Here is a 13,670-nt window from a genome sequence, read left to right as displayed (position 1 = left end):
AAAAAGTCTATGCAGATTTTTGTTTTAAAGAAAAATATATATTCCCACTCTTACCCTGTGTCAATATATCTGAACTGTAGCTTATTATCATGGAGGCGGGGAGAGGAAGTTCAATATGTATAAGGAAATAAAGAGGGAGAAAAGGATACTAGAAAAATCGAGACTACTTACATCTACCTACTATAAAATATTAAAATGCAGCTTTCTGAAAGGTGTGAGTTGAGCCAGGCCTTCAGCTGTCTTCCCTTTTGTAAGATGATCCTAAGGTTCTTTTTTAAAAATCTGTTTTTATTACTTGCAGAGAGAGAAAGGGAGAGGGAGAGAGATAGAAACACTGATGATGAGAGAATCACTGACCGGCTGCCTCCTGCATGCCTCCTGCTGGGGATCGAGCCCACATTCCAGGCATGGGCCCTGACCAGGAATTTAACCGTGGCCTCCTGGCTCATGGGTTGATGGTCAATCACTGAGCCACGCCAGCCAGGCTAACGTTCTTTTCAATTCTAACATTCATTCTGGGATGGCAGATGTTTATCCCAGATGTCCGAGGACCCTGGATACACAGCATTAGACCCAGGAACCTTAGAACTGTTTTGGAAAGAAGGGCTTAGAGTTAAAGTTCTAAAGTAAATGGTGAGGCCCATTAATAAAAGTCATTCAGATTCTAGACTTTAAAGATAAAAACCTATTCCTTTTGTCCCGTTGTGTTTTAAAATATGATTTAAAAACAAGTGTATAATAATTTTTATTACAAAAAAATAACCTCAAGAACAAGGTGACTGCATTTTTTGCCAGGGATGCATTCCTAAATGCTTTAAATAATTCAATATGTGCAAGATTCAAAACTGATTTTTTTCCACAGGAGTAAGTTCAGCCCCAGGAGGCACGGAGCTTTATCATCATCATGCATTTTTACTTCAATGCTCCATTTTATTTCCTAGGTACCGTCTCCACTAGTTCACAGAGCGCTTATTCCTAAATTAACAGGGAGTATCAGGGGAGTTGTGTGACCTTCTTTAGCATGTTTAGCTCATCTAAATTCTATTCTAAACTTACGTATTTTCATGTGCTAGTTTCAGCACTAGTACAAGCACCGCCACCATTTAATGAATGCTTAGGTTTAGCATCGGATACAAAATATTTTAAGTTATAATGAGGGTAGGGAGCGGCTCATGGGACTAAGGACCCCTGGGGTTGGGGACCTTCACCTGCCATGAAAGGACTCTGAGCTTCCCCCCCTGGGGCACAGGGGCACTTTATAAAAATATAGCTTACTGCTTCTTTCTGATCCCACAAGTAATGCATGCCCATTGTTAAAAGTACAGGAAACACAAAAACGGAGGGAACAAGGAATCCTGGATAATTGTGGCTCTCAGAGAAGCACGGTAGCATCGGGATGTACTCTCTCCGTCTTTTTCCTATACAGATAGTGCATTTCCTTCGGCTAATGGTCACGATCCATCTGGTTTGGAATTGTGGAGCAATTGTGGAATTAGAGGAGCAACATGGTGAGACTTGGCAAAGGTTGCTGCCAAGGTCCCCGTTCCTCCACCCAGAGCCCCTTTGGCTGGGCAAACTGCCTACTGGCAAGGGCTCTGGGTCCAGTATTATGTCAACCTCAGAGACATCATAGTGTTTCGACATTTTACCATTTATTTATTTATTTAAATATGTTTTTATTGATTTGAGAGAGAGAGAGAAAGGGAGAGAGAGAGGGATACATCGATTGGCTGCCTTTTGCGCGCTCCCTACTGGGGATCGAGCCTGAAACCCAGGCACATGCCCTCTCTGGGAATCCAACCGGTGACCCCTCAGTTCATGGGACGACACTAAACCACCTGAGCCACAGCGGCCCTTTAAGTCACTTTGCCCTTTAAGTCAACCATACACAAAAGCCCGTAACCTTTCTCCACGCCCCCTTCTCTAGGGCAACCAGAGAGCAAAGGTGCCGGGAGTCCACGCAGTGTGGGCGGGCAGCCTGGCTAAGGAAGAGGGAGTGTTTGTGGAGCAGCACGACCTGTGTCCCCTTCCTGGCCTTCCAGGAGGCAGCTCTTCCTTACTGCGCCTGCGCCTTGCCAGAGAAGAGTCCCCGCGGCAGAATGTGGGCCAGGTGGTCCAACGGAAGGAAACGATGTTAGAGAACTGGGCTGGGTCCTGACTCAGGCCCAGCAAGACCACTGCTATAATTTAAAATCAACAAGTAAACTCATTAAAAAAGAAAAAAAAGAAAAAAAAAAAGGTTTGCCCAAAGTCCTTAGCTGACTTCTAGGGCTGCATTACAGCACGAAGTCTAAGCCTGACCTATTTTGGTTATCCAGAGATTAGATAATGAAATTCATTAATCTTCACTTTAATACTCATTCGTCATCCTCATGCGAGCTCTATAATCAGGAGGTATTTTTGGCTTCCAGAAGACATAAATGATGCCCTTCTCCCAGTTCTCTGAGACGTGTCACTTCCTCACAGCCCGCGTCAAGATTTCTGAGCGGGAAGCCTTGTTAATAATTTACCTTGCCCAATTCTCTTCCTTCACAAGTGAAGAGGCAGAAAACCCAGAGAGACCGTGACTTCCCCAAGGTCACAAAGCTCAAAGCAACGAGAACCTGGGGCATTCTGTCACATTAAGCCATTCTGCCAAAAACTAAAGCTATCCTCTGTGAAACAAAATGATGAGAATGAAAAATGTGCCTTTCCCACCCATTTCCTAAAAGAATTTGGACCTTAGTCTGTTTGTGGGAACCAAACAACTGTGATTCCTTTCCTGGTAACTCAGAAACTCACTGTGAGGTACTCAGAGACCATGGCTAAACTTACTCAGTGTCTGAGCGCGAACCCTCCAGCTGGTGGACAACCAGAAATGGAATCTACTAGTCTCTCTAGAGCACAGACCTATAATCGGTAGGAATTTGTAAAGTCCCTTTGAAGACAAAGAAGAAATGCAAATCGACGTTTTGAGCGAGAGCTTAGGAAGTCGATAAGCAAGGCCGGGGAAAGGTAGAATCTGCCTTTCACTGAGCCCAGGGTGGGACACCTATCGCCAGCCCTGCAGGAGCGGCTCGCAGGAAAAGGTGCAGTGGACAAACACGAAGAGCAATACTGAGTGAGAAAGGAAGAATGTGCATAGCGTGACACCATGTATACATGCTTAAAACATGCAATACAGTGCTGGATACTGTAATACGCAGACACAAAAAATACATAGAAGTATAAAACACGCATTATGGAATGACAAACAGCACATTTTGGAAATGGAGATAGTCATGGGTCAAAGGGTGGCACATGGGTTCTGTACTGTTCTATATATTTGGCCAAGTGACAGGTATTTGTCAAATGTCTGAAATACTTAAAATAAAAAGACTGAGCTATTAGGAAAATTCCCTCTGAGTTCTTTTTTTCTTTTTTCTTTCTTTCTTTTTTTTTTTTTTTTTAAAGATTTTTAGTGAGTTTATTTGAGCCAAACTGTCTATGCCGGGAAGCAGAACCTCAATGAATTGAGATAATACTCCATCCTCTGAATTCTTTATAGGCACTAAGCTCAGGCAAAATGGACTGTCTAGAGAAAAACCAACTCAGTTAGCAGGAGACATCCTTTGTTAACTCCAGGCACAGTCTAGACCACATGTGTCAAACACAAGGCCCGCGGGCCAAATCCGTCCCGCCAGGCCTTGCAATGTGGCCCGCACCGCGCTGTCATCACTGCACTCCGCTGCGTTTCCATCACAATGACAGTTTATGACTGTTCAGTAAACCATTCGGCCCGCGATTTAGGCTGGATTTTAGATTTTGGCCCCTTCTCTGATTGAGTTCGACACCCCTAGTCTAGACGGACCTTGGGCGTGAGCCAATTCTGCCAGCAGAGCCACCTGCTGGGTGGTGCTTCGGAGCGAGCACGACTTAATCCACGTTCCATGGTACTGTCAGAACGATTAGATAGGTTATAATTCGACGTTGAGTATGTGATTATGACTTCGGGCTTTCTCACATAGCTCTCCTTGCCTGTATTAACTGTGACTGAGCATCCTGGAGATCCTGGGGGGGGGGGGGGGGGCTGTGTGCTCATATTTTACCTGACATTTATGGAACCATTCCGAGTTGAGGGTTGTGTTGCGTGCTATCCCCCAGAGGGAGCGGTGCTGACACAGAGCATGCAGCATTTAGTACAATGGGGCGTGAAATGCCAGAACAGCTTTTCTCCCCGCCACTTACAGGGCTGGTCTACAAAAGCGCCTGCGACAGGGGGGCTTAGCTATAGGCTGGACCACTGAACATACCTGTTTTGTGACCCAAATCTTTTCTTAGAAGGACTTCTAGAGAATGTCACAGGACATTAGGGTTCAAAGCTTCTTGGCATAGCACCACCCAGAATATTCTACAGAATCATCATGATGGGGAACCCAAGTGATGGCTCAGATGCAAGGGCGGCAGCATGAAGCCTGAGGCTTCCTTGCAGGTGCAGGGAACTCGTTCTCGGCCGCAGGGCTGCAGCAATACAGCGACTATCCAGGTATTTTCTAGGGAGTTAACAGGTGACAAGGTTTCCATTTGGCATTTAAGCCTTTTACATGTCATCTCCCATTTTCCAAGGCCACAAGATGACACAAGTTCTGTGAACATTTACCTCAAACCCTTTCTTAAGCGTATTTTCAAGTTTGGGAGTGGCACCCAAGGTTTATCTTTAGTTTATCCCTAACACTGTCTTACTGTTCTTAGGTTGGAAAAATTCTGTTATTAGGAAACTACTAATTCCCATGAAAGGAAGGCAAAATCATCTGATGCTGAGGATAACTAGGTGTGCTTCCATGTCCTAGCTCTAAGTGACTGGGTTTCACACTTTATTTTTATTTTTTAAATATATTTTTATTGATTTTTCACAGAGAGGAAGAGAGAGGGATAGAAAGTTAGAAACATCGATGCGAGAGAATCATCGATCAGCTGCCTCTTGCACACCCCTACTGGGGATGTACCCGAAACCAAGGTACATGCCCTTGACTGGAATCGAACCCGGGACCTTTCAGTCCGCAGGCCGACGCTCTATCCACTGAGCCAAACCGGTCCCAGCTGGGTCTCACACTTTAGATTAGAATCCTCTCAATGGCTGGTAATGCTCAGACTGCTGGGCTCTGATACTCTTCTGGGTTAGCAGGTGTCCAGTGGGGCCTGGCAGTCTGCATTTCTACTAAGTTTTGGTGTGTGTGTGTGTGTGTGGGGGGGGAGATCGGTTAGGGAAACACTTTTCCACACTGAACACAGCAACGGGAAACTAGTGATCCCTACAAGGAGGATATGATTTACAGTAAATCATGAAAACCTCTGAAATAGTCCTGAACACTGGATGCAAGTCTCACATTCACAGTCCCCTTTTCCTTTCCACTGAAAACAGTGCTGAGAGGGAAGAGGGGAAGCAAAGGCTGAGACTGCTGTGATTATATCCCTTTTGTAGCAGCATTGCCCTTAAGCCTCCTCTCTCTCAGGGCCAACATTTCCTGGTCCACTCTCCTAAAAGGTAGGGGAGTAAAAGGAGCAGGGTTAGGGGCTGGGGGTGGGGACAGGACGGAAAGGGTATGTCCTCCATTTCCTCTTTGCCTCCAGGGGCAAAGCTTTTCCTTTCACTTGGTTTGAAAGCAGCTGGGTGCTATTCCACCCCAGTCCAGCAGAGGGCGAGTGAGATTAGCATTCCTTTCTGGCCCCCTCCTCTCCCCGCCCCCCAGCCCTACAAAGCAATGGCATCACCTGACACACCCCCTGCTGAATTTCTTGCCGGTGGAGCAGTGGTTCCCAACAGGGGGCACATGCCTCATTGGGGGGGCAATTTGATTTTTAAGGGGGGGGCAATTAGAGATTTCTTATGGTCCTAGGGCCTCATATATAGTATATAAACATATATTGTGACATATTTATACATTTCAGTTCTCAAATTATGTTTTGAAACTACTATTTTTTTCCTATCACTTCATATTATTATTTTTTAAACAATTTCTTAGTGATTTCCTCCTCAGTAATTCAACTGTCCTTTCTTGTAAAACAGGTTGGGAACCACTGTCCTAGTGTGAAATCTCCCTACTAAGAAGTTACTCTGTGAAGAGAAATGTCTGGCTTGGCACCCAAGCACTGCAAACTTTCCATTCCTGATTTGGGACAAATAAATCCCATATATCAATGTTATATACCATGATGATAAGAATATAAATAATGAGAGAAGCTAATCTCTATTAAGTGCTTATCACATGCCACCTTTCTGATCTTTTTACATGCATGAAAAGATTTAATCTTTACAACAGCTGTGTTAGAAAAACTGGACCATCGCTGCCATTTTACAGATGAGGAAAAGCGTTTCCTTTCACTTGCTGGTGTGAAGCAGAAAGTTAAGTATACGTCACTGTAGTTAATTAGTTATTAATAAAGAAAAGAGCAAAGGGAAGTCAGACGTTGTTGAGCACAGTCACCTGGGAAGCCGAGGATGATCTGCTTCCTCCACGTAGGAAACCACAGTCCATCCCCCCTCCCCCCGGGGGGGGGGGGGAACGAAGGGAGTCAAGCAGACAGCAATGAAGTCAAAATGGTGCAGGGGGAGGTGCTGGAGCACAGAGGCAGTCTAGTCTAACCTGGGAAAAAGATCATTGGCTAGGGGGTGGAGCCAGTGCAAGCCCAGAAAGTTTGGGAAGCTGATTGGGGAGCAGATGACCATACGGGTCCAGTGGCCGCCTGGGGCTGTGAAAACTGCACAGGCTCTGAGGACTATGAAGCAGAAACCCGGGGCACTGGCCTTTGCCCGGCTGAAGACACAGTTGTACTTTTTCCACGGCGGGACCGGCGGAGATGGGACATTGGAAGGCAGAAGGATAACTCTTTCGATATTATATCACAAGTACACCACATCACAACCTCTCATGCGTGTGTCCTTCGAATTCTTTCTTCTTGATCCCAAGGAAGAGCCTAATACCCACCGACAACAAACTGACCAGGGCACAATGCTCTAACGTGGTGGAATGCAGTGAGCCCAGGATCTTTATCATGCCACAGGTCAACAAGTTCCCCAGGTACTGGTTAGGGGCGTGACCCGTTATGATGAATATACTTTTAGTACTGAAATCAGGACACATTGGGAGAACATAACTGAGACTGTCTTGGAAATTCAGGGATGTAAGAGAAACCAAAACATGCAGGTAGCCCGGGACGGTGGAGACATTTTGCCAGGGAAGTGAGGACTTTGAGGCAAAAGCCCTAAAAGTGGCCCTGATTCAAACTCTTCGTGGTCTTAGCATGTATGTTAATCCTTCACAATCATGGTTACCTAACCTATAAAAATAGACTGATTTGAGGATTAAGTTGTCTAGATTCTTCATAAAGTTACACAAATACTAGCTTTCATGGCACATCAGCAAGTTTCTAGACAGAAAGGTCTGGGAAAACCATGTAGGAGTAGAATCCCTCTGGCCTTATGGCCCAGAGGCAGCACTAAGAGGCAAGCTCACCTGGAGACCGACAAAACCTGCAATGATCACTGGCTCCCCTGCCCAACAGAAGCATCAAACTCACTCATTTCACTGCTTACATCCATGGCTACTTAGAGCCTGACCACGTGCTTCTCCACATCATAGCAACACAGGGCTTCGAAGTCAGGGAATTTCACCCCCCGCCTCCCAGGCCTCGGGGCCCCTGCTGGAAGCTTTCCCATAGGACAAGAATGAGCGTTCCGCCACTGTTAGGAACTCTAAAAGGATGCTTCCAAGTCTTTAATGTTTTTCAAAACTGGTCTGATAGATACATGGATCGATCCATCCACCCACCCACCCACCCATCAGTGTTTACTAAGCATCCACCATGTTCTCGTCTTTTGACCTCAGCCTTGACCCCAGTCTCAGCTCTGCCACTACAATGGAGCATATGGGGCAGGTGAGGACTACAAGATAATGGCCAATCCTTCATCTTACGCCAGAGCAAATTCCCAGGGTTCCCCAACCCCTTCCTTTCATAGGCTCCAAAATAAGCTTCTCTGAATACTGATTTTAGAAGACTGTACTGCATTTGAAGGTTAACTTAGGAAGAATGGATTTCTTGGGAATGTTAGGTTTTCCTATTAAGATTAAGAATTGGCTCTCCATGAACTTAACTCTTCCTTAAGGTACACAGATTTTAATAATTTAGATCTAGATGATCAGGCCACTCTCTCATGGTTCTTTTTAAACCAAGCATGTAAGAAACAAACAATTAGTAATGAAGAACAAAAAAAAACAAAACCATAGCTGCAGAGCAGAATTTCCCCTCCACCCTGTCTTCCTCCGGGGCCTCCTCCCCACACCCTGTTCAACTGATCCATCGAAATGGAAAGAACACTTACTCAGGGCCGTCTGGATGTCCCTTTCTCCATTTTTCACTTCTGTTAAAAATCCTTTCAAGAATTTGAGACCTCTAAAACAAAAAAGAGGAAGAAATGTTAGTTTCAAAGTCCACTCCTGTTAGGTAGAAAGCAGCGGCAGAGCCCGGCTAGCAGCAGGTAGCCACAAATCTAACGGCTACCACGTTGGAGAGTACGGCTTGCACAAGTGCAGCACAGGCCTCTAAGTCAGTTTCCAGTAATCTCCTGGGCTTGGCAGGCAGCAGACTGAGCCACGGCAGTCCTTTCCGGTCTTTCTGTGTCCCCTCCAGCTTGCTCTGGCCCTTCTCAGCTGGATGGCTAAACAGGAGTTTTCAAAATGTGCTCTCAGGGCCGGCAGCTTCAGCAACACTTGGGAACTTGCCAAAAAGGAAAATTCTGAGGCCCATTCCACACTTACTGAGTCAGAAACTGGGGTTGGGGTGGAGCAACTATGTTTTTAACAAGCGCTCCAGGAGGCTCTGATGTCCCTAGTTTGTGATCCACTGACTTAATGCAAAACCAGTCAACTTTATCATGCTTTAATCTTATGTATACTATTAATATTAACAATGTTTATCAACATCAAGAGGAAGGCAAAACAACAAAACAGATATGGTGTTTTATTCATTAGAGCTTCTGGAAAAGGCTATGCAAGTAGGCAGGGCATCCACTCAGTAGCCTCCTTTCCATTACAACTGCTTCGCTGAGTGGTAAGTGCGGCCCCATCCAGCAGCCTCACCTCTTCAGCCACAAGAGGGCTTCCGTAGCCGAGTTCCTAACCCGGGCTACGTCAGCCTCCACTTCGTGCAGCACTATCTTCTGGAGGGTGGTAAACTCTTCCTTGTTGGTTATATACTTCTGATTCACTTTCTGCAGGAAAAGCAGGGAAGCACTTTAAGTTCAAAATGCTCGAGCCACCAAGAGAATCAGTATAGTACTGAGACTTTAAAAATTTTTTAAAATATAATTTATTGATTTTTTACAGAGAAGAAGGGAGAGGGGTACAGAGTTAGAAACATTGATGAGGGAGAAACATTGATCAGTTGCCTCCCCCACTGGGGATGTGCCAACAAGGTACATGCCCTTGACCAGAATCGAACCTGGGACCCTTCAGTCTGCAGGCTGACGCTCTATCCACCGAGCCAAACCAGTCAGGGAGTACTGAGACTTTTGAGTTTGTCAAGCAGGTCTCTTAAGAAATAAAAATAAATGCAACCTCTCTATTACTTTCTTCCTTATGTTTTCAGGATTTGCTTATTATTATTATTATTATTTTGAGAATTAAGCTGAATTACATAGTTACTCTCAGCATTTTAAAGTACTACTATTTTTACAGGTTTTTTTTTTTCCTCCAGAACCTTTCTCACAGCTGTCCTATACTTTCTATTCTGAGATCAAATGAACAATCATCTATTTCTGAATGGAATTTCACGCAACTATTTCCTCCTAGTATAGAGTCTCCCCAGAGCCAAGTTGGTATATTCACCTTAATATTTCCAACAAGATCCATTTTAACAGGAGCAAACACTGTAGGGCCAAGTTTGTCTAAAAGGAAAAGTTAAAAAAAATCTTTAAAAAAGCAGTATTTTCAAGTGGAAACTATTTTTATAGTAACAATCAATTTAGCAGGTTTTCTCCCCCCCCCCTAAAACACCAAACCAAACCAAACCCTTATAGTTTTTGCTTTTAAATCCTTTTCTAAACATAAACTTCAAAGGCATATGGGATACTATCATCACCTTTTTCTATTGTGCTATCCTGAGGTGAGTAACTATAATAAGGTCCTAAATGGCAGGGGAGGATAATCCTATAAACTCCGAATACATATTGTAATCCTTAGGGCTATCCTACCCAATGTGGTGGCCATTATATTTGTGGCCACTTAGTGCTTGCAATTAGCTAGTCCAAACTAAAATGTATTGTCAGTGTAAAATATATACCAAACTTCAAAGATTTAGTGCCAAAAAGGAATGCAAAATTTCTCATTAATGATTTTTAAAAAATATTGATTACATGTTGAGATAATATTTTGAAAATATGAGATTATGCAAAATAAATTATAAAAATTAATTTTATCTGTTTTATTTTACTAGTTAATGTACCTGCTAGAAAATTTAAAATCACATATGTGGTTGAAATATTTCAGTTGGACAAGAACAACTAAAAAAATAACACAATTGGGTAGAGCTAAAAAGCCAAATGAGAAAATATAATAAAATTCTAAAAAATACTTGATAGATCCAAAAGAAAGGCAGGAACAAAGATAGGTAGTTAAAAAGCCAAAGAGGAAGTAAAATTGAATACTAAAAAAATAACATTAATTGCTTAGAAGTCAAGAAAGTGTGACAAAGGAACAAAGAACAGATAGGACAAATAGAAAATAAATAGCAAGATGGTAGAAACAAATAATAAGATAGTAGACTTATATTCATCCAAACAATGCAATTCACTACATTAACAAAGCACAGGGGGGAAAAAAACAACACTTGATAATTTCAATAAAACAGAAAATATAATTTAAAATTAACTCATTCATGATTATAAAAACAATGTACAAAAGTCAATGGTATCTATGTGTTATCAACAAACAGGAAAATGGAATCGTTTTTACAATAGCATGAAAACTGTTAAAATTCTAAAATTTATTCCTAACAAAAGATGTATAAGACCTCTATACTAAAAAAGTGATATAAACATTGTTGTGAAAATAACAAATATTTGAGTAAATGGAGAGATACAGCATGCTAAAGCATTAGAAGACTCAATGTTTAAGATACATGTCAGTTCCCTCCTAATTGGCTTAGACTCAATGTAATCTTAATAAAAATATCAACAAGCTTTGTCATAGAACTGGAAAGCTAAAACTTATGTAGACATGCAAAAGACCTAAAATTGCCAAAACAATCATGAAAAAGAAGAACAAAATGGGAAGAGTTACATTATTGAATTTCAAACCTTACTGTAAATGCACAGCAATTAGGACATGGAGGTATTGGCATAAGAAAAACCAAATAGACCACTGACAGAAGAGAGGGTCCAGAAATAGACTCATGCTTACTAGGTCAATTGGTTTTTCAGCAAAGCTGCCAAAGTAATGTAAAAGGGGGAAAAGTGGCTATTCAACAAATGGTTCTTGAACAACCAGATATAATAATAATAAAAAGAATCTCAACACTTACTTCACACTATACACAAAAACTAATTCCAAGATGACTTACAGAGGGAAACAAAGTCAAAATCAAAAGTAAGACTATAGAAGATGACATGGAGAATAGCTTCATAATCTTGGGGGTAGGTAAAGATTTCTAGGACACTGAAAGCACTAAATATAAAAGGAAGAAAACAGATAAATTGGATTTCATGAAAATTAAAAACTCTGCTCTTCAAAAGACATCAGTAAGAAACGGGGCAGCCATAGTCTGGGGAAAAATACTCATAATGTGTATGTTTACACCGCAATGTTACTCAAAATATATAAAGAACTCTTATGCGTCAGTAATAAAAAGAAAATTAACCTTTTAAAAATGGATTACAGCCCTAGCCGGTTTGGCTCAGCGGACTGAAGAGTCCCAGGTTCGATTCCGGTCAAGGGCACATGCCTGGGTTGCAGGTTCGCTCCCTAGTAGGGGGTGTGGAGTAGGCAGCTGATCAATGATTCTCTCTCATCGTTGATGTTTCTATCTCTCTCTCCCTCTCCCTTTCTCTCTGAAATCAATAAAAATATATTTAAAAATAAAAAAATAAAAATGGATTGAAGACTTAAATAGACGTCATAATGTAAGAAATAGCAAAAACCAATAATTACATGAAAAAGTGCTTAACATCATTAGTCATCAGAGAAATGCAAATTAAAGCCACAACAGGATACCATTAGACACAGGAACGGCCAAAACCAAAAACGCTGACACCACCAAGTGTCTGTGAAGATGTGACACAAACAGAATACTCACACGCTGCTGCTGGAAGTGTATAACTGAGCAAGTAGCCTTTATAGAGCTAAACATGCGAACACTCCTTGGCACTGGCTCGAGAGAAAGGAAAACATATGCCCACTGACACAAAAATGTTCAGGGCAATTTCACTTACAATAGCCTCAAACAAGAAACTACCCAAATGTCCATCAACAGGAAAATGAATAAACAAATGGTTAATTCACTTAATAAAATACTATTCAGCAATAAAAAGAAATGAACTGTTGACACATGTAACAACAAGGGTGAAAACATTGAGAGAGAAAGCCCGATGCAAAAAGGTTATAACATGACTTGATAGACATAGGATTTTAGACCAGGAGAAACTAATCCATGGTGACAGGAAGCAGGAAAATGGTGACAGACTGGGGACTGACTGGCAGAGGGACTATTCTGGGTGATGCAAACATCCTTTGTCTTGACAGGGATGCGGATTACATAAGTAGGTGCATTTGTCAAAACTCACTGGGATCACAACGCTTAAGTTCTATGCAAGCTATACCCCAATTTAAAAAAAGATGTCTAGGTTATAGTCATATAGCGATTTCTGATACTATTGACTCTATAAAAATAAAGTAAATAAAATTTGAACTTAACAAAAATTATAGCTATAATTTTTTTAAATTTGAAAAAATGTTTTAACTGGTAAGCATTTTTTTCATAATACCAATGGATTTGAAGGTCTATTCCTCAATGACCTTCACTTTCATTTTAAATTATGATTTCTAGAAAATAGAATTCTCCTTTTTCATGATATTTCTTGGAGGTCACCATTTAGTCACAATTAGAAAAGAAATGGGAATATGCAATAATGCTTCAGGTCATGCAGTTTTAACTGTATGTGGCTGGTGCCATGAAGAGGTAGCTACCAGGAAGAAGGGTCATCTCACTGTCCACACAGTTCAGATCTCGATGCAATATAACAGCTGTGAGACAGAGTCTAGAGACTAATAAATTTAAGGAAATGCAGCAACCTTACCCAACACTGGAACCACAGCATAACATGACTCCAGGAATGCTTCTGTGGGAATGCCACTGTCTTCCAGAAGTTCAATATCACTAAAGCTAAGCCATGTGGTGATAAGGAGAAGGAAAGAATGCAAAAGAGTTAGCACCCTCTGCAGTTCGGAGGCAGTCATGAAAACAGCTGCCCTCTCTACAGGGAAGTCATTTGGCCGGATTTTACACATATGCCAGGTATTAGTGTTTCTATTACAACACAGTCTAAATACAATGTAATTTCCCAAAGCTAACCATCAAAGCAAACTACAATTAGTCTAAAGTATGCTCTCACAATCCAGTTCCTTCTCGTCCACTGCTTCAGACACAGTAAACAGTAAATC

The 13,670-nt window shown here is 42.0% G+C and overlaps 1 protein-coding gene across 1 annotated transcript in view; it reads right to left on the bottom strand.

Moving 5' to 3' along the window:
* Window positions 1–13,670, bottom strand: part of PLEKHA8 (pleckstrin homology domain containing A8) — a 50,656-nt gene that overhangs the window by 9,607 nt on the left and 27,379 nt on the right. The window contains exons 9-12 of the mRNA XM_036453737.2: window positions 13,307–13,392; window positions 9,843–9,901; window positions 9,096–9,226; window positions 8,339–8,409 (exon numbers count right to left, since the gene is read on the bottom strand). Of these exons, the coding sequence (XP_036309630.1) occupies window positions 8,339–8,409; window positions 9,096–9,226; window positions 9,843–9,901; window positions 13,307–13,392 (347 nt within the window). The remainder of the gene's footprint in view (window positions 1–8,338; window positions 8,410–9,095; window positions 9,227–9,842; window positions 9,902–13,306; window positions 13,393–13,670) is intronic.

This window comes from Pipistrellus kuhlii, unplaced genomic scaffold (assembly GCF_014108245.1).
Source record: "Pipistrellus kuhlii isolate mPipKuh1 unplaced genomic scaffold, mPipKuh1.p scaffold_m20_p_26, whole genome shotgun sequence".
In the NCBI taxonomy this organism is placed as follows: Eukaryota; Metazoa; Chordata; class Mammalia; order Chiroptera; family Vespertilionidae; genus Pipistrellus; species Pipistrellus kuhlii.
This window is presented reverse-complemented; position numbering and strand designations above follow the sequence as displayed.